General features: G+C 36.7%; 1 protein-coding gene across 1 annotated transcript; it reads right to left on the bottom strand.

Annotated features, from left to right (window-relative positions):
* Nucleotides 1–408: 408 nt before the first annotated feature.
* Nucleotides 409–21350, bottom strand: ISY1 (ISY1 spliceosome associated protein). The gene is made up of 11 exons (XM_034437995.3): nt 21269–21350; nt 18969–18991; nt 18114–18165; nt 16368–16433; nt 13113–13155; nt 12536–12648; nt 12121–12238; nt 10014–10136; nt 4430–4542; nt 3443–3529; nt 409–1106 (listed from the first exon to the last, which is right to left on the bottom strand). Exons 1-11 carry the CDS (start codon nt 21269–21271, stop codon nt 999–1001), a joined length of 849 nt encoding a protein of 282 aa, XP_034293886.1. The 5' UTR covers nt 21272–21350; the 3' UTR covers nt 409–998.
* Between the last annotated feature and the right edge of the window lie 237 nt (nt 21351–21587).

Below are 21587 nucleotides of genomic sequence, written 5' to 3'. Positions count from 1 at the left end.
AAGATATACAGTATATAAAGACTGATTTGATTAATACTTTAAAAATGTTTTGTTCTGCCTTACAATTGCTAAATATTAGCATCCACACTTGTTAGTTTGGTAGTAGAAAAATGGGTCACATTATAGAAACTCCATGGTGCTGTATGACTTGGACTAATTATATAATAATGTGCTGTATTTGGGTATCACTGTAAAAAGCCTGTGATAAAAACAGTCATAAATCTCCAAACTGTTCCTGGAAAATTCATTTTTTGCGCACACACAATTTTACATAGTCTGTGTGATTTTTTTTTTCAGTTACTCATCTTGTTGACACTCATATATTCCCAGAATTCATATTATTTATAAATTATTGTATTCATAGCTGAGGAATTTTAGTATTTTTAACAAAAGCAATAAACAGTTAAATCTGCATAAAGTTTTACTGAAAAAGGAGAGATTTTATAAAAAAGTATTTACAATTTTTTTGCTGAAATATTCAGCATTTCAAAAACCCAGCCAAGTGAGTGTTTTTTCCAGTAGCGTAATACGTAGTTCCATATTAACTATATTGAACATTTCAGTTCTCTTGAAAACTCAAAATTAAATACCATTCCACAGATGTAGAAATGTCTGACAATTACAAATTTACACATGATAGATGAAATTAAATATAATAAATCTTCTAAGAGCTACTCAACATTCTACTGAAGTGAAGATTCATACAAAATGTTACTTTCTAATTTAACAGTTATTACTAAGGTAAAATAAAACAAAGAGGAAAATAGGTGGACAAAGATAAATTCAAAACAGGCTAGCTATTTAAGAGCTTGAAGGTGGAAACTGAAAATGAATAAACTCTCATAAATTAGGATAGCGTGAAAAATGTGTAATAAAATGTATTTTGGAAAAAATGACCATCTTCATTCTAGAACTTGCAAAGTCTTATTTCTATAGAATCAAGAAGATACTGATTCTGTAGAATCAAGATAGAGTATAAAAAATAGAAGGGGCAATTACTATAATCCTAGAAGTCTTTTAGCCTCTTCACTTTGAGCCAGAAGAGCTTCACTGGCATATTTTTGAAGAAGTTCCATCTTCTTTCTTCGGACAAGAGCTTCTTCAATCTGTTAAATGAGCAACATTCAATTTGAAAACTTGCAAATGGAAAATTCTTTAGTAAAAGTAACTTAAGAAACTGACCATAACAGAATTGATTACTGTGTTTCTCCAAAAAGAAGGCTGGGTCTTATTTTCTTCTGACCCCTGAAAAACACCTAGGCCTTCTTTTTGGAGGGTTCTAATTACTGTTTCACCTTGGGGCAGTGGCATCGACAGCCCCTCCCAGCAGGAGCCCCTGCTGGCCCACTTCTTCTATGACCACTTGCTGCCACTTGCACACATCGCCCTGGCCTCTGTTTTGCCTTTAGATGCCTGCCGGAAGGCATCTGCAGCCAATAATAGAGCTCCAGATCGATCCAGAGCTCTGTAATCAGCTGCAGATGCCTTCCAGCAGGCATCTAAAACTGGAATGGAGGCTAGGACGATGCGTGCGAATGGCAGCAAGCGGCCATAGAAGAAGTGGGCTGCAGAAGAAGGCAAGGCAGGTGTCGGGGTATGCGAGGCCTGGTAAATAGGGCAGCTCCACCCCTCCATCCCTACCCGTACCTTATGTTTTACCTGTGGGCCTTGCCCCACCCCCTGCGGTGAGCGGGGTCTTAATTAGGGCTAATTTTGTGAAGCTTAATTTGATCGCATGCGTTCAAAGACGTGATAGGGCTTCATTTCAAGGTGGGTCATCTTTTTGGAGAAACACAGTAGATCAAAAATTAAATTAGGTCATTTAATAAAAACAATGCAAGTTACAACACTATTTTTCAGAAATGAGTATAAAAATTGGTAAATTGTTCAACTGCAGCATCTTGCAAATGCACTTACAAAAATCATTCATACAATGCAAACAATCAAAACATAACTTGCCAATTAGATAACATTTTAATGATTTGTATTGTATGAATACATTTTAAAGATCCTAATTTCCTCCTCACTAATACAGTATAGTGAGCCTAAAAATTACACATACATATCCTTATAAGAGCAAATCAGCTTTTCATATCAAAGGAAAACTGGAAGGGAATGAAAGGGAGGGAGGGAAGGAATATAATGAAAGAATGAAAGGGAGGAAGGGAAAGGAAACTTAATGGGGAAGCTGACAGGAAGTCAGAAGTTGATTCTGCTCCTGTGGTCATTCTGATTTCTATATTTAAAAAAAATATATTTTAAACAATGACACAACCACAGGGCAGAGCTTGTCTAGTAATGAATTAATTCCGAATGAAGAAAGAATTCTTTCAGTGTGTCAGAGGTGCTTTTTTCAAGAGGCCATCTATGTCAAAATTGAACAGCCCTCTCTCAACAGAGGGGGAGGGATACAACATCATCTATCTCCACAATCCTTTCAACAGTTCCAAGAAGGCTCCACACCAATTTGCACCACTGAGGTGACTCTAATGACACAGATAAAACTCCAGGTGACCTTAATGACCAGCTAAAAAGAATGCAAATGACCAGCTGTCTGCAAGGAGCATAAATCCTTCCATTCCCCACCATCCAGTCAGAGCTGAAGAAGATTCTTGGATGAGAAGCAAAACGTGTTCAACGAAAAATCAGAAAGTCCAGTTGCCTCTTGAAAAAAAGCACCTTTGGGACAACCATGACCTGGATGACTGAGAATCTCCATAGAAATTCTTTCAGTGGCACTTTTACCATCCTTCCCTTCAGGGTGGATTTGAATTAAATCGAGTTGATTTAAATCACAATTTAAATCATGATTTAAATCACTAGTAAAAAGGCTTGATTTAAATCAACTCAATTTAAATCATAATTTTTAAAGAGCAACTGTCATCTCTGCTACTCCTTTGACCCACTGTTGACTCACCGATAGTCCCAGTGTTGCAGAATATACAGCCTCATGCTACATAACTAGCTCCATTTCATGCTGAATAAACTAAATTATGTATCTTAAATAGAAAACTATCTTAAGATAGATTTTTACCCCAAAAGTTTATTAAAATAAATTCGATAAAAATAAAAAAAATCCGATTTAAATAAAAAAAATCTGATTTTTTTGATTTTTTTAAAAAAATCATTGATTTTTATCCACCCTGCTTCCCTTTATTTCTGAGTGTATGTGAACACCCAACTATCAACAGTAATAGCCTATTAAAGTATATTCTGAGGAAATCTGCTTACTTTGAAATATACTAATTGTTTTGTTGCAACTAGTGCACAGGTCTACTTCTTTCAAAGTTAAACTTCTTGTATATCCTTCATTCCCTCCCTCCTTCATTCCTCCCTCTTTCTTTCTTTATCCTTCCCTTTCACTTTTTCTCTTCGTTCCTCGCTACCTCCCCAATCTTTCAAAGTTATGCTTCCTGTATTTCCTTCATGTGCGAGTCCTTACCTCCTGTTGTGATGGTACTGGGACATGAGCAATAAATTTCTGCTGACTATCCTCACCATCTGTTTTCATTCCATTTTCTTCATCAGACTGCAAAGCATTGAGAAAATGTTGAATTCTAAGTTTGTTTAGCACATCATTAGAACTTCACCTCAAAATAAACAGAATAATTCCTTTTTCTCTTGCTTGCACTTCAGCCAGAGTCTGGCTAGAAATCAGAGTTAATGATATGTATTTTGTATAAGACAGCATTGGAAAATGCAGGTCTATCAACTTGTGAATATGTAGCTGCACATTATTAATCTTTTTATCAGTCATGATGGAATACATGTTTACTATATAGTAATATTGTAATAGAATACTACTGTAGTTTATAGACTATATAACCGTGATGGAGCACCTATGGCACGCGTACCACAGGTGGCACACGGAGCCGTATCTGCAGGCATGCGAGCCGTTGCCCTAGTTCAGCTCCAGCACACATGCACACGCCAGCCATCTGATTTTCAGCTGGCCCTGCCCATGCTGCCCCTCCCCTCCCAGGAGTCTCCACTCGGTCCGTTTTGGATGCCAGGTAAGTACAGGGCTCGTGCAGAGGCTCTGGGATGGCATTTTCGGCCTCCGGAGGGCCTCTGGGGGGAGGTGAGGCTGTTTTCACCCTCCCCAGGCTCCAGGAAAACTTCTGAAGCCTGGGGAGGGTGAAAAACGGGCCTGCCCGGCCCAACGGAAGTCGGGAAACGGCCGTTTCCGGCCTTCTGAGGCTTCAGGGAAGCCTGCTAGGCCCAAAAAGGGTGCGGGGAGGGGGGTTGTGCGTACATGCACAGAGGGGTCGTGCGTGCATGTACAGGGGCATGGGGGGGCATTGAATTATGGGTGTGGGCATGCGCTCGTGACCCCCCTTGCTCCCTCCGGTTTTGGCACATGACCGCAAAAAGGTTAGCCATCACTGCTATATAATATATAGCATAAGGCTAGAAACAAATACACTACCTCAATGTCATTTACTGCATAAATGTTTTCTTCTTCCTCCTCCTCTTCCTTGTCACCTTTTGCAAGATGTGCTTCTCTCTCTATCTTCCACCTTTCCACTGCTTCTGCAATAACTGGAAAAGCAAAATAGCCACAATTGAAAGTTGTATCAAAAACTGCAAACTACTAAGAAACAGCAACTAGTCATTGTTATAGTGGACACTCTCTTTAGGATAAGTAAATATTTACTTGTTATTGAAGTTTGTTTGCCACTATAATTATTTTTCTATTTATGATATATATTCATAGATGATTACAGGAACATTTAATATTCACTCTGGTCATATCAGACTGCACCATCTTTTCCTTAAAATGTCCCAGCTGGTCACAAAGTTGTTTAGTTTTATATATATATATCACTAAAATATAAGCAACTTAGCTATGCAACTCAAATCTTATAAAAGAGAAAAGATCAATACTGTGGTGACTGGAGAAAAAGACATTTGTAAGCTGTAAAAAAGAGGGAGAGATGTTTATAATTTTATTTGTGATTAAGACTTATATGGCTGCTCAATTCAATATAGACTCTGGGTGGCATATACATTAAAAGCAAATGCTTATACTGAACAAAAAGTAAATGTGATAGTAAATCTAACCCTAACATACATCAACCAGGTGGGCACACCAATCCCAGAATTTGGAGAGAAAAATGTAAGTTTTCAGATCTAGGGCAGTTTCTCTAAAAGGACCTATTAAGCAGTGAAAATCTGAAAGAGAATAATATACCAAATGACCAAGAACTTTTAATAAAATAAGGCAAATATGATTTATTGGGTATAATCAAGCCCCAATAAAGTAACAGTTAAAGGGGACATAATGTACCTTTTTTTTTTCAAAAGAGAAACAGCAGAAATGGAGGAGTTGCAATGAATATTAAAAATACCCATTCTGTTTGGAAATCCAAATTAATTAACATGATGATGCAATACAGTGCATTTGGTTAAAATTAGTGAAGGAATGTCTATTTAGGCTTAAAGCATTTTAGATTTGAAGACAAAAAGATTATTTGGAAGATGTGAGAACATGAAGTTAGCACCATTTTTCAATTCCTTAGGTCAAATGTGTCATTGCTTAAGATCATGTAACAGATAAAGAGGGCAGCTATGTGGTCCCAGGAAAAGCTGCTGCTGCTTTAAGAAGTTGCAGACAGTCACTAGCTGTCTACATAGTGGGGAGCATAGACCTAGATCTAAAAATTCATTTTGCAATTAACTATTATTCTAAGGTTCTTTTCACGCCTAAGCACTTCTGAAGGATATAGCTCTTTCTTCTAGGCAAAAGTGCTAGATTCAGCAATACTGAAACGTAACAGCAGCTTAAATCTTGTCTGCGTTACCTTCAAATAATACTTCTGATTGCTAATGTCTGGTTTAGAAGACAGAACACGTTCCCATTTTTAACTAAGAAAAAGAGATGGCTTGGGGGGGGGGAATCCATGGAATTATAAATCCGTCAATCTGAAAGGACGACCTCTGAAAACTCTTGTATGAATCATAAAGAGACTGACCCGTATGCATCTTGAAAAGAAGCAATCATGGATTTGTCTTAAACAAGTCTTACCAGATTAGTCTTATCTCATGTTCTGATCAGGTAACTTCCTGAGTAAACTGTGCAAATGCCATAGACATAGTTTCTTGATTTCAGCAAAACATTTAACAAAGTATCCTCTGACACCATAATTAACAAACTAGTTATACTGGGCTGGATGGCATGAAATAGCTGGAGTGAAAGCTGTACTCAGTGTTTTCCAATGCTTCTCCACTATACTGTAATGTGGTATTGAGTAGAGTTCAGTCCTTGGCTTTCTACCTCAAACAGTACTGATAAGTTTAAAGAAATGGACTGCAGAAAATTGAATGAAATTTAACAAAAACAAATGCCAATTTCTTTGCTGAAGAATACATATACATACAGAGGTATTGGCGTAGGTGTGAAAAGAACCTTAGAATAATAGTCAGTTGCAAAATGAATTTTTAGATCTAGTTCTATGCTCCACACTATGAAGGATTAGAGTGAAAGACAACAAGCATGATCCAGGAACCAGAAACTACATCTTATGAAAGGAAATGATAATGTATAGCCTTGAAAAGAGAAGGCTGGATACGAACAAAATCTGCTCTCCTTCAGTCCAAAGGTCAGAATATAGAATACGAATGTATAAAATATAGGAACATAGTTTTTGGCAGAAAAATCCTAAAACTAAATGTAGATTGAAAATTGAATTAGTATCAAAAGAGAAGTAAGCTACCTTTCACTTGTTGTGTTCAAGCGGTCTATGTAGGCACTACATTTACTGTGTCTGTTGGAGGTGCTTTAACCTGGATTTCTACACTGAGCAGGGGACTGGATTAAATGCAGTTATCCCTCAATTTACTGTACAACCACAACTGAAACTCAAATTTTGGTTGTAAGTTGTTGCAGACAAAACTGATTGGACTCTAATTTAAGATTCTTTTTACAATTATTGTTAAATCTGCTACCACAATTGTTAAGTGACTCATATGGTTGTAAATCTGAATCTAATCAAAGAATGGGGTTTTTTGCCAAATGTGATCATGTGACTCCAGGATGCTGCAATCAGTCATAAATTCGAGCCAGTTGCCACATGCTTGAAATCATATGATGGCAGGGCAGGTGCAGCAGTCATAACCTGAGGATGGTTCATGACCTGAGGATGGTTCATAACCTGAGGATGGTTCATCCATCATAACTTTAAATGGCTGTTAAGTGACTGATCATACCTCAAGGACTATCTGGGGGTCCTTTCCAATTCCACAATTCTTTAAATCTATCTCATTTAATTATTTGTGTCAATCTATAAAACACAATATAATTCTGAATTTAAAAGCAACACAGCAAAGCACTCTGTTGACAAGTTCTACTAAGAGATCACTCACATCCACTTACAGAAATTTAACAAAATTAAAAGAGGCAATTTAGTTATTTCCTTATTTTGGTTCATTTAGTTTTTAGGCCCATTCATTTCTAAAACACATGCATTAATTTCCTCTGTATCCATGTGATAAACGAGGATCCATGTTCTGGAGTTAATTACCATGAAACCAGATTCAACCAGGCTTACCAATAAACAGCAGCAGCATTTACTGAACTGTCTTAAATAGAAGGAACAAAAACATCTGATTGCTTCCCAGAAAAAGACTATACAATATAGGCATTAGGTTGGAAAATAAGAGTCATTAAGCTTCCAATCTCACTTATCAGCCACGGTACTGAAAATGTTTGGTACAAGAGGTTGTGTTTTAAAACTGGAAGCAAATGTAGAGAGCCAGTTTGGTCTCCTAGGATAAGGCACCAGGCTAAAAAGAGGGAGACCATGAGTTCAAGCCCTGACTTAGCCATGAAAGCCAGTTGGGTGACCTTGGGCCAGTCACTCTCAGTTTAACCCATCTCTCAAGTTGTTGTTGTGGGGAAAATAGGAGTAGGAAAGTGGGATGGATATGTTTGCCACCTTGAGTTTTTTTGTAAAAATAATGAAGGCGGGAAATAAATACATACAAACAAATAAACAAACAAACAAACAAACAAACAAACATAGTTTTTTCCCCAAAACCAACATTCTGTGAAATAGGTTGAGCTTTTTTTTTTTTTTTTTTTTTTTAGCGTTAGCCCGGGATCCTCGAGGTGGCTCGCTGCCTTTTTTTGGGGTGGTGTTATCTTTACCTGCAGGACACCTGAATGCCAGTAGGCAATCAGGGGAGGCTCCTTTCTTGTCCCTATGTGGTTTATTCACTCACAGGAATCAAGCCCACCTCAGTGGTGCGCAGGCCCAGCATCTTACCATGTGAGCCACTATGGCCCCTATATAGGTTCAGCTAACAGAAAGTGACAGACCCAAAGTCACCCAGTGAATTCCATGGCTGAAGGCAGACCACAAGCTGAGTTTCCTAATGTGACACTTAACCTAGACTACACTGTGGGTTGTATTAGTGGGGAAGCTGCACCTTCATCAAGGATGTCGACTTCATGTTAGATCTTTGGAACAATATGTATGAAATGAAGAAACAATTTGTTTCCTTGGTATCCCAATAACAAAGAAAAGAAAAGTGAATACAGAGATAGACTTGCAGGGACATACAGCAGTTTTGGGCCAAGACTATTTGCTTACTTTAAGTCTTAATTGGTTTTCTGTGGGTTAGTAATTCTACTGCTTGCTAGTGCTTCAGGAAGACCAAGAACTTCCTACTTATTTAAGATAGGTCTGTTTGGTCATAAAATGATACTTCTCAATCCAGTACAGAATTAGTAAGAACCCCTTAACTCACAATTTAATCCTGAATGAATAAGTGAATCTGGCTCACTCTCAGTTGAGAGAGGACATTTTCAGTCTATTTAAAACAATTGTTTTCAAAAATGCAGGAGTGTGCATGATCCAATGAATGAAAAGATGTAGTAGCAAGCTTTAGGAATGTATATCTCTACTGAAAAATTGTATTTGAAAATCTGGACATATACATTTGTGATAAACCATCAAGCCATTGAGATTCTGCTGATGTACCACTACTACCCAACACTTCCTTGTATTTCTGAAGTGACCTTTAAACTGATGGTCCTTACAGTGTTTAATTCTAAATTTAGCGTATTAGGGGGACATCTAATGTTGGTGTCTTATCAACAGGAGCAGTTGGGGATTTAACCATTTCTAGAATGTTTTGGAAGTGTACTCTCAATCTAATTTTCAAAATAAATTTTTGTTTAGGAGTTGACAGAATGCTTTCACAGATAAATCATTCCCATGAAAAACTGAAAATAGAAGGTTCCAATAAGAACTTCAACTCATTGAAGACTAATGAACTGAAGGTTCGAAGGATTTTTCTGCTACCACAGCTGGGAACCCCATTTATTTGTGGAATGGAGTATTCTGCTCATACATGGGAGTTAGGAACTATCTGTGCTTTGACATCTTGCTAAACTTACATAGAAGTTGCAGATTAGTGCTATCGCTGGCTTCAGGCTAATGCAAGTCTTACTTCAAGATGCCAGTACAAGCTAATGACATTGGATAACATGACTATACAAAATACATGAATAATCTGATTTCTAAATTATCAAAAGAGCGTCAACAGATTCCAATATTACTTTACTTTTTGGAATGGGACATGATGGTCGTATATACTTTAAATGCAAAAGTTTTGAGATTGAATTCCTAGCATTTATAATTCTTTTAGAAAGTTATTTGGCAACCTGCAATAGAAAATACAGCAATTTGGTAGGCAACTTTGTTATGAATCTGATCAATGTTTGGAACAGGAAAGCAGCCAAAGCTCTCTATATGATCACTCCCAACTGACCTTGCTTTTAGTTTATATTAGGGTCGTCAAGGTAGTTAAGTAACAGAAGAGGTCCCTGGAGTACCGTGGAGTAAGATGAAGAGTGAATCTGATGGGAGTACAGCTACAAGCTCATATTCAAGAACTAGAATATTTAATGCAAGTCATTTTGGGCTACCAAAATCCATTTTTGGCTACTGTTAAAGTAAATATTGATTTAAATGGCACTTCAAAAAGCCAACAATTATTTCCTATACCTTTTTTTTCATGTTCCTGTTCCAACGGTTCCAGGACACCATCATCCTCATCTCTGTAGCCGTAGTATTCTGCATCAATAGCTTTCATGAGTTCAGCTCGAGTTTTCCGTGGAGGAGGAAGGGCTAATGGAATAAATTAAATCATTTTCAAAAAATAAAATAGAAGCATAAAGGATTAGATTTTAGGTCACAGGTTCAATTAAATGTTCACTAGTGCTTGTAATCAACCTAATCAAGCTAAAGAACTTCTTGGACAGAGTGCTTCCTATAAGTACTTATTTTTTACTTCAGTCTCTTCTCAAGATATAATCAAACCCTCTTCTTTTTGGATGATTTGAAAACTGCAGTTGTTTTGTTCGCTGTTACACAGATTCCAAATGTTCTACCATTTTATTGTAACCTGAACCTTATCTTAAAAAAAATTAAGATGTTGCACTACCCGAGCTACTTCATAGAAACATTCCAATTTTTAAATGCACAGTGAGGTTAACATTCAATTGTCCCATATTTGTTAAATTGAAGAAGTGAAAAACTGAACTGAAGAAGCTTCTAGATGAGAAGTGAAATGTTTTCAAGGAAAAAAAACCCAAGAAATTCCAGTTGCCTTTTGAAAAGCACCTTTGGGACAACTGTGACTTGAATGATTGAGAATCTCCATACCCATTTGACAAATATGGTTATGATCATTTTGAAATAGTTCAGAAATGTACCAATGAATGATTTAATATGGATTTTATATATTTATATTGTGGAAAAGATAAGAATCAGAATAAAAGATAACATTATAGGCATTCCTTGGGTTAAGAATATATTCTATTCCTAACTCTGTTTTAACTCAACTTTGTACATAAATTGGAATTTGTACTTATGAACAGGCAATATATTACTAAAAATGGTGGACAGAATTCTCGTTTTTTGAGCTGATCAACTGTTGAAGCCGTGCAACATTTTTATGAACCACTGGAACTGTGCATTTCTAATATCCACAAACTCTGTGATATGTGCCAGTTACATCCTTTCCTGGATAGGGAGGCTCTCCGCTCAGTCAGTCATGGGGCTACCCTTGAAAAGTATCCAGAATCTTCAGCTGGTGCAGAATGCAGCTGTATAAGCTATATTGGATGCCCAGAGAAGAGCACATGTCACACTTCTGTTCCACAAACTGCAATTTTGTTACTGGGTCCAATTTAGCATGTTGGTTTTTAATCTATAAAGCCCTACATGGCTCAAGACCAGGCTATCTATGGAATTGGCTTCATATCACCATGTCAGCCCACCGCAGCCGGTAAGACAGGGAAGGTATGTTGCAGATCCCATCAGTTAACAAACTCCAACTGGCGGGGTCTAGGAAAAGAGCCTTCCTTCTCTGGCATTGCTCCTGCCCTGTGGAATATTCTCTCCCCCTGGAGGTGAGACAGGCCTCCACTCTCCTGGACTTCCAAAAAAAAGAGTTAAAACATGCCTCTGTGGCCTAATATGGGAATCCCAAGGAATATGTAGCCACGGGGCTGTTTGGTGCCCTGAGAATCCTCCCTTCACCTTTTAAATTAACTTTTAACCGGACTTAATTATTCTTGCCTCCTTCTAACCATTTTGACATTTTAATTCTAACTTAATATTTCTATATTTTGATGTTTTATTATATAGTTCCTCTTTGAGGGAGATGGGTGGTTCAGAAATGCAAAAACAAACAAACAAACAAACAAACAAACAAAATCATTGTGTGGCTTCATTGATTCATCAGCTTGAGTAAGAACACTGCCTGCCATTTTTAGCAACAGGCAGCCTATTCATAAGTATGGGTTGTCTGTAAATCTGACTTTCTTAACGCAGGGACTGCCTGTAATGAATCTCTGTATTGGAGCAGGTAAATTTAATCACACTTATGGTGAGCCAAGGAATGCAAATATTTATTTATTTATATATTTTATTTTATTTTATTTATTAATAAATTTCTAGGTCATCCAACTCCAAAACAACTCTGGTTTCATAAGATCAAATATATATATATATCATTTTATCTTAAAAGACCTTCAAACACACACAAATATTTACATGCAATTGATTGGCATTACAGTAATAGTCCAATCAACGAGCAAATACTTACGCTCTTTTTCAAAAAGCTCTCGAACGCCGGGTAGGTCTTTAGCTGCTCCAAAGTATTTATAACCTCTGTTTCCTGGAACTTCTTTTCCTTCATGGTCAAGCATTTTAGGGCCAATTCTCTATAAAATGTTTTTTTTAAAGGAAGATGAGCCGTAAGTTTAAAAGTGTTTTTTTCTTTTTATCTCTGTAGACAAATTTCACATGACTTCAGATATTTTTAACCAACTGATGTGACCAGGATCTGCCCAAATTGTGCAGGAAGTATTCAAAGAAATTATTTCAACAGGGAGACTAAAATATTTGAACTAGCAATTTATGTATCTGAATATGTTTTCTTTATCAAATATTTTATTAACAACTTAGGAATAATACATTTATACTTTTGCATTTTCTTACAAATATTAATGTATACTTACTGCATAATCAGGTCCTCCCAGCTCCTTTATTCGGACCTCCCAATGCCCCTTCTCTCTTAGGAGTTTGTTAATTTCATCATTCAAATCACGAATTCTGAATTCACCTAAACCAGCTATTTTTAAAGAAGAAAATAGTTTAATCATGTTGTCTTTTTAAATTGAAACAATACTTTTTCTATCCTGAAAATCTGTGGGAATTATAAAAGATCTCTCATTTTGATTTACTCCTTTCAATAACTTCTCTTTGCCTCTGTATAACTTTAATGGCCTTCAAATTATTTTAAAAAATAGTATGTTTTAAATAAAAAAGCAAATCCTCTCATATTAATTAAAACTTAAATATTTATATAGGTTTGCTGAACACAAGAACTGTATCAGGCCAAGGAGGGTAAAGGGAGAAAGAATAAAAGAACACATTTTATAGATGTTTTTGAATACTGGCATCAATTTCCCTCATAAATTTGGTACCATACTTCTTAATTATCAACTAGGAAAAGGTGCAAATTTAAATATTATTGAAAACTAGTTTTTGCAGTTGCAGAACGATATTAAAATTACTCCCATCATTAGGACTTACCATTTTGAATTTGGGCCACTTTCTTAGAAATTTCACCAATAATCTTTTGAAAAGAGACAATATACAATGGTTAGTTCTTTTCTTCGAAAAAGTAGCCTGTTTTACACTATGACATCTCATGTTTAGAAATGTACGATTTTGGTTAACATCTGAGCTTGCTATCATAATCTTTTCCACCTAGCAAATTTTATTAAATTTTTATTTGTGAGCTGCAGCTCATTTCATCAGATGCACTATAATAAGAAATCATGGACATAGTTTTCCTCCTATACTGGTTAACATCTGCACCATTATTCTACTTTGTTAAAGTCTGCAGTGTTTGATTGATAGATGGGAGGCCAATTATGGGATCACCCCACCCAAATGGGATGATTGTAAATATTAAACATTCATGAGAAATATTTTCTCAACCTACTTATACTGCCTAGTTTAAAGCGCTAACTGTACAAAAATTATATCTTTGTATTTTAATTTTGTTGCTCCATTTGAATCTCTGAAAAAGAATTGGCTGAAAGAATAAATATGAACAATACCTTTAATATCACTTTAGTCTTAGTTTTAGCCAGGGTGGATAAAAATCAATGATTTTTTTTTAAATCATATATTTTTAAAATCTGTTTTATTTTTATCAAATTTATTTTAATAAAATTAAAATAAGGAGTATTTTTGGAGTAAAAATCTATCTATAGTTTTCTATTTAAGATATATTAATAATTTAGTTTATTCAGCATGAAATGGAACTTAGTTATGTAGCATGAGGCTGTATATTCTGCAATGTTTACATTTTTGGTAAACTCATTCAATGAATCCAAGCTCTGCAAGCTAAATAGGAAACCTTCCTTTTGTTTGCAAATAATAATATTAAAGATTCTAACTACTAGCAAGAATGAGTCTTTACATTTAAAGACCACCTGTCATTTTAGATCCATCATGGCAGCGCCTGTTAGCGGGCATCCACTCACCTTCTGCCCACCACATTCTGCACCTTGTGTCATTGCCGCATCACCAGCCGTCCCATTAAAGTGAATGGGACTGTCAGTGAGTCAACAGCAGGTCAGAGGAGGAGCTGCTGTGGGACAGAGATGACAGTTGCTCTTTAAAAATTATGATTTAAATTGAATTGACTTAAATCAAGCCTTTTTACTAGCAATTTAAATCACGATTCGACTTCTTTAAATCAAATCCCCCTTGGTTTTAGCCATTTGTGCTTTTAGTGTTCTTGAAGAGTTAGGTGACACTTGTATCTTAATACTATATATATGTCCAAGAATGCAACACAATTATTTATTAATTATTTATTTTGAATATAAAACATTCTGGATCAAAGCCACTGCCCTTTAATAATTATTCTGATTTTCCTTGATAAACAAAATATCTGTATTTTACCTAATTGATCAAGCAATTGCTCATAAAAGCTTATGCCATATGTCAAGACTTGAATATTTTTTGTTGTTACTATAACTCACTAATATGTTTGTTATCTCACTCTACTTTGGCCATAAAACCACTCTCTCCCATAAGTTCTTTAATTCACAAGAAGATCTGTTCAGTTTTCTTATGTATAAAATAACATGGCTTTCTTACATCACTTGTCTTTATGTCATGTCTGAAGTGTCTGCTCTGTAAAGTCTTGCAGTGGTTGAGCTGAGGGCCAAGGCAATTAGTACAGCTCATTAAATCAGGAACACTGCAAACATGGAACTACATATAATACTACACAAGGCTTCAAACTCTGCAGCTGCAAAAAAATGGTTGCAGGATTTGGGTATCCTTAGTCTAGAGAAAAGAAGGACTAGGGAGGACATATTAGCAGTATTCCAGTATTTGAGAGGCTACCACAAAGAAGAAAGTGTCAACTTATTTTCCAAAGCACCAAAGGGCAGGACAAGAAACAATGGATGGAAACTACTCAAGGAGAGAAGCAATCTGGAATTAAGGAGAAGCTTGGACAATTAACCAACAGAACAGCTTGCCCTCACAACTTGTAGGGGTTTCATCACTGGAGGTTTTTAAGAAGCGACTGCATAGGCACTTGTCTGAAATAGTATAGGGTCTCTTGTTTGAACAGGGGGCTTGACTAGAAGATCTCCGAGGTCCCTTCCAGCTCTATTCTGATTCTGATTGATTCTTGCTCTTCTCATTCTGATCTCTAACAAATTTGCGTACACGGAGTAGATACCCCTGGATCAAGTGATATTTTGAATATTTACTTACATCTTTTTCACCTCCCAATAGTGCACTGCAATATAGCTGTTTTGTACATCAAAGTACATGACATAACAATTCATTAAGTCTCTAACAAAAGGAAGTAGAGATAGTCCTTGAGCTACAACTGTAACTGGAATCATAATTGCTGTCATAAAGCAAATGCGGTCGTAAAGCATGACATCACATTGTTGAGTGACAGCAATCTAGGCAGTCCTGATTGTTGTCCTAACTCAGACAAGTGGGCCATTAAGTGGGACGTGGAAGGAGTCTCAAGGCAAAGAGGGCAAAGGTACTACAGGGGGTGGGGGAGGCCATAGGAGGCTCAGCACAAAAGTTGGGAACAGGGAGTGAGTGCTACAGTGCGATGTAAGCACAGAAAGGCTGGGGAAAGAGACTACAGGAGATGTGTGTGCATGTACAGGCAGAGACACTGGGAAAAGTGAGAGCAGGAAGGCCAGGGGAAGAGAATGCAGGGCACATGCAAGCTCAAGGAGGCTGGGGCAAGAGGGTATGGGGTGTGCACAAACACAGGAGAGCTAGTGAGTGTGTGGGGTCCATGCGTGTCTGCAAACAAGGAAGGTTGAAGAAAGAGGGCCCAGAGTAAAGGCGGGCAAACGGTGGGGGATGAAAGTATGGTGATGTGAGTAAAGGCCGGGGGGGGGGGATGACGACTTATCTGAGAGATTTGCAATCTTTTCTGCCAGCTTCCCCATTGACTCTGCTTGTGGGAAACCGGCAGCAAAAGTCACAAATGGTGATCACATAAGCATGGGATGCTGCAACCAATCACAACTGCAAGCTACTTGACAAGTGCTTGAATTTTGTTCATGTAACCACAGGAACGCTACAACAGCCAGAACTTTGAGGAACGCTACAACAGCCAGAACTTTGAGGACCAGTTGAACTGTAAATCTCTTCATTCAGCACCAGCATAATTTTGAACAGTCACTGAACAATTAATTGTAACTGAAGGACTACCTATAGAAATATGCAATCAAACTTAATTCACAGATTTAAATTTGATACATAATCTCAAAAGAAAAATACCTGTCTTCTCCATTTCTCAGCTTTGGGCAATTCATTACATTCTGATGCAAGGAAAGGTCTCCGCTCCTATTGAAACAAGCAAATGTATTAACCATTATTCTAGCATTAAGCTATGTACTTTCCAATGACTTATTTTACTTACATAGCTAATGTACATGCTTTCTTACATCCGCAATAAGTCAGATACAAACATAATAGCTATATTAATTTACCAACCAATTGAAAGAAAACATTGTTGCATAAAAGTTAAAATTAAGGATCACATGGCTATCCAATGATATGGGTATGACATTGAGTTCAACCCATGATAGCATACTGTATCAATGGACAGCCATGTGATTCTCAATTTTAATTTTTATGCACAAATCAAAATGTCAAATAGCTGCTAAGAAAATTATTGGGCTGAAAGGGTAGAGATCCTTTAATAACAAGTGAGAACATATGAATATCTATAATTGTTTTGTAAAATTAAATTTGTCAGAATGTTGAGTGTTTCAGAGAAGCTTGATTTCTATAAAGCACATGACTTTGACTTATAGTACTGAAACAAAGACTGCTCTACAAGAGATTAGTATATATTATTAGAAACTTCCTGTGCATCATTCTCAATTTTTTACTTGAACATCTTGTTTTAAAAAACCAAATTGTTCATACTGTATTTTATGTTATTGTGAGGGAGATTTATATTACTTATTTCAGATTTGTCCTGTGATTTATGAGAGATCTTATTTATTTTCATTTCTATTCAGTTGCAATCAATTCATACAGCAGTTCATACAAGACAAAAGAAGTTTTAAACACTCACAGATAAAATAAACAGTTAAAACACAAGCAGCCTTGCATATCCTCTTTGTTCTGAAGAACTTTTTAGAACCAATTTTACTTAAATCCTAATTTTTTCTGTTTTGTGATAAATTTTTGCTGTGTTTAGCAAAATTAATATGCCATGAGAAGATCATCAGCATGAACAGAATGACTATCTGCAGAAGAAATCTTGCTTAGATATGAAAACTGCTTAATATTTTATTTTGTATCTTTTTTATTTATTACATTGAATTTCAATCAATAACTGCAATAATGTTTTCATTATTCAAATCACACATAGAAAATACATATAACATCAACAAAGCGGGGAAGAGAAGATAAATATATATATATGAGAACAATACACAGCAGTTAACTTGAGAACTCCTTTTGATGTTCAGACATCACATTATTAATCCAGGCAATGCAGAATTGTTCTCCACATGCATACAAATAAAGCAAGAAGTCTCTAAATAACCAATTTCAAAACTAATATCAGCACAAGTCACATTATTTCACAAACAATCTTGATGGAAAAAGCAATACCATGAGCCTTTTAAAGAGGTATGGTCATCTTGATAATCTGACCAAGTTGGGAGAAGTGCTTTATGAAGTGTTCCTTCAAATGGTTTGTATTGCCCAAACAGCTAGCATATTAACTATACTGATCATTACCACAGCTTAATCAGGAACTTTGTGGTGTATATTGTGAAGATGCTGAAGGGCTATTTACAGAGAAATATATCTTGCTAGTTCCAGCTTTTTGGGGTGAAATTGAGGTAAAATCATTTCATATCAATCAGCCAAAATTAATCTCTGCATTTCTAGACTTAATTGCTAATGTTATTTTCAAGAGCCCATTTGTATGTCTGCCTTCTCAGTGGAGAGTGGTCTCTGTATTTAAATGTATAGTTGTTAATATACGTTTAACTATGTTATTACCTTAAGTTTTCCTTCTTCTAGCTGAGCTTGGCGAAACCTTGCCAAAGCAGTCCTAAAAGGAAGAAAGCTTAGTTCAGCATCTGTTTTTTAAAAACAATTTACAAACATCAATTTAGATGATTAATACTGGGTAAATAAAAAGTTCAACGTATTTCAATTTGCATTCATTATCTGAAAAATTGTACAGACTTTAGTTACTAAACATAGAAAAATGACTATGATTATAGTCTGAACCTTTTAAGATAGAACATCATTGTTTTAATTTTTTAAAGTGTCCTTCCTTAAAAAATATTTTAAATATAAAATTTTAAATAAACAAACCAGACAAATATCAAATAAATCCTATTATATGAGGAAAGAAAAACAAAATTCACAATGTGATTAAGCCTTATTAATATAAAAAATGAAAAAAATGCCACAATCTTTTGGACTAATCCTTTCACACTTATGTTCTGTGTTAGATTATCCAAAACATTTAAGCCTGAAGAAAAAACTTTCAATTCAATCTTTTAAACTGTATTTTTTATGCTGTAAGAGTTTATTTTTCTCTTTGGAGATGGAGATTAAAAGCAACCCCCCCACAAAGACATTGGTCTACATTGGTCTACAAACCAGAGTCATATTTTCTTAATCAAAGGACATCGAAACTACAGTGCATGTGAATGATATCCTGTTTTTTGCACTAGTATTTGGAGGGAAGTGGGATTTTCATTAAGATATATAGTGGTTATTTCTCTCAATCATTAAAATGCTTTTATATGTAGAACAAATACAGCAAATAGTTCAACTGTGAAAAAAACAGTCTGTCAATTTCTCAGAATTAAAAAATAAAAACAAAATTCAAATTGTACTTACATGGCCTTTTCTGCATTTCGAGCCTTAAAGAAGAGAGAAAAATTATTATTTGTTTTAAAAGAATACTAATAACATGAAGTTTGGAGAAATTTTACAGGAAGAAATAAAAAATCTTGTTAGATTAATCCAGTATGAACATCCAATGCTTCCAGTGCTAAGAGTTTCAATTATAATTTCACATATGTGGCTCTTGAGAAATAGATTTGGTCATCACTGAGGATTAATTTGAATTGTGAATTGATGTTCCAGCCATTCATAGTGTCATATTTGACGTGTAATTAAGGAGTTTCATAGTTGGGTCTAGTGGCTAAGGCACCAGCTAGAAAACAAAAGACCATGAGTTCAAGTCCTGCATTAGCCATGAAAGCCAGCTGGGTGACTTTGGACCAGTCACTCTGCCTCAGCCCAACTCACCTCACAGGGTTGATGTTGTGGGGAAAATAGGAAGAAGCTATGCTCACCACCTTAAGTTATTTTTGAAAATAAGGGTAGAATATAAATAAATGAATGAATAAAAATAACTAAATAATTAAAGACACTCCCTATTGGTCTAATGGGACAACTGGATTGATGTCATTCTAGCAGTCAATCATAACATGATCAGGTATCCAACAGAACATAATAGTCCACAGAATTAGAAATCAACAACTAGGAATATGAAAAACAAATATACAAAACCAAGCAACTGTGTTTGTGATAGTCATGACAGAACTATTTTTTTAAAATCTAGAAACAAGACAGTTGATAGGAAATAAATTGCAGGATTCAAAATGAGTTTCATTCCTGCAATTTTAAAAGAGTAATAGCCTGGTTCCAAAAAGGAAAACAATGTAATGAGTGTGTGTGATCTACAGCAGGGGTCCCCAACCTTTTGGACCTCAGGGACCACTAAATTCATAATTTTAAATTCCGTGGACCACCAATATGATCTGCATAAACTGGGTGGGTGTGGCTAGGTGGGCATGTGACTGGGTGGGCATGGCCAACTCGATGTCATTCACATCGAAGTGTGCCTCGCCAGCCTCTACTCACCCCTCTCCTGCCAGCCACTCCTCGCCTCCCACCTGGGCTCCTTAGGGCCCCAACACAAAGCAGTTGTTGGAGCTAAGCAGCCACCATGAAAGAGTTGGCAAAACAGCTGGCTCAGTTCAAATTGGATCTGACCAAGAAGGAGGCTCAGTAGAAGCACCTCACTGAGGACTACGAGCATAGGCTTTCCAAGCAGAGGGAAGACCTGCGGGAGTGCAAGGCCAGGTACAGGTGCCTGGAGGTTCAGTGGGCTGAGATGGTCAGCCAGTTCCAGGCCATGATGCAGTCCCACTGGAACGAGGCCCTCCCGCTCCTTGCCACCAGCAGCACTTCCCTCCAGCCTTCACCTAAAGCCCCGCACAAGAAGGCTGAAGCAGACCCTAGTTGAAATTTCTGCCCCCCTCCAACCTGCACAAAAAGACTCCGAAGGGGGAGACTCCCTACAGCAACACAAACGTTCATTGCACGTATCCAGTCCAGGGGCCATAGTTTGAGGACGCCTGATTTAGTGCAATATAAAAAAATGCAAATAATTTTTTTGCGAACCACCAAAATTTTCTTGCGAATCACCAGGGGTCCACGGAACCAGTTGTTGACCGCTGATCTACAGAATAGTGAAGTAAAATTGCTGTGAAAAATCCAGTTATATACAATTTTTAAAAATAATTCAGGGGCTATTGTTAAACATAGTGCAGGACACTAGTAATTAACTATGCACTCATAACAAAAAACTGGTGCAATAGGACTGGGTGTTTTGTTAATATGATTTATTGGATTAGGGATTTTCTGTCTTCACTGTGTTGGGGGGGTGCACTGAGGGAGCTCAACCAATCTCATTGCACATATGTTGTGCACTGACAATAACAATTTAAAAACTAGTGTTTTTTTAAAAAAAATATGTATTTATTTTGCTGGCAGGTCAAATATTATATTGAGCTGCCAACTCTGCACAAGATTTTCTACAAACAATCTTCAATTGCAAGTCTTGTATTTACCTTCAGGCCCTACAGACTCATTCTTATAATACACTTGAATCATCTCCAAATCTAATCCCATTATACAGTGGTATAATTGTATAAAACAGCGAAGGGCGATCACGTCTGTTCGATTCTCCCCCATGCCTAACTTCCAGAGGAGCCTTCCTTCTCCACATGTGCGTGCCTAACCCCGGCCGTATAAAAACTGGCCGAAAATCCGAAGAGCCGTGGAGAACAAGCACACGAGAAGCTGCACTGGATCCCGCGATCCGACACGAATTCCCACCCACTCACCATGGTTGCAGCCGCTGCAGAACACGATGTTGCCCCGAAACCTGACGCCCAACCGGAAACGTATCTTGGAAAAAAAAAAAACCGAAATAACCCGGAAGAGATTTGACCTATAATCGACAGCAGTAAGTCCCTCCTGCTTTGTACTGCTTTACAGAGGCTTCGGTCGTCTATTGCAGTTTGCGGAGGCGGCCATGAATAGGCAAAAGCGCTAATAGCGTATATAGACTTTTATATAAGAGCCCTGATATGCTTAGCGATTTCGTCGTATTCGCCTCTCATTCTAGCACTGATTATTGTATTTTCCAAGCTTTACAGTGTT

This window comes from Pantherophis guttatus, chromosome 2 (assembly GCF_059756535.1).
Source record: "Pantherophis guttatus breed Tessera chromosome 2, ASM5975653v1, whole genome shotgun sequence".
Lineage (NCBI taxonomy): Eukaryota > Metazoa > Chordata > Lepidosauria > Squamata > Colubridae > Pantherophis > Pantherophis guttatus.
This window is presented reverse-complemented; position numbering and strand designations above follow the sequence as displayed.

Coding starts and splice junctions, on each gene's coding strand:
- ISY1 (XM_034437995.3), bottom strand. Junction 16,434..18,113: donor TAGAAGAAGGAAAACTTAAG/GTAATAACATAG, acceptor TTGTTTCAATAG/GAGCGGAGACCTTTCCTTGC. Junction 12,239..12,535: donor TGGGAGGACCTGATTATGCA/GTAAGTATACAT, acceptor AACATTTTATAG/AGAATTGGCCCTAAAATGCT.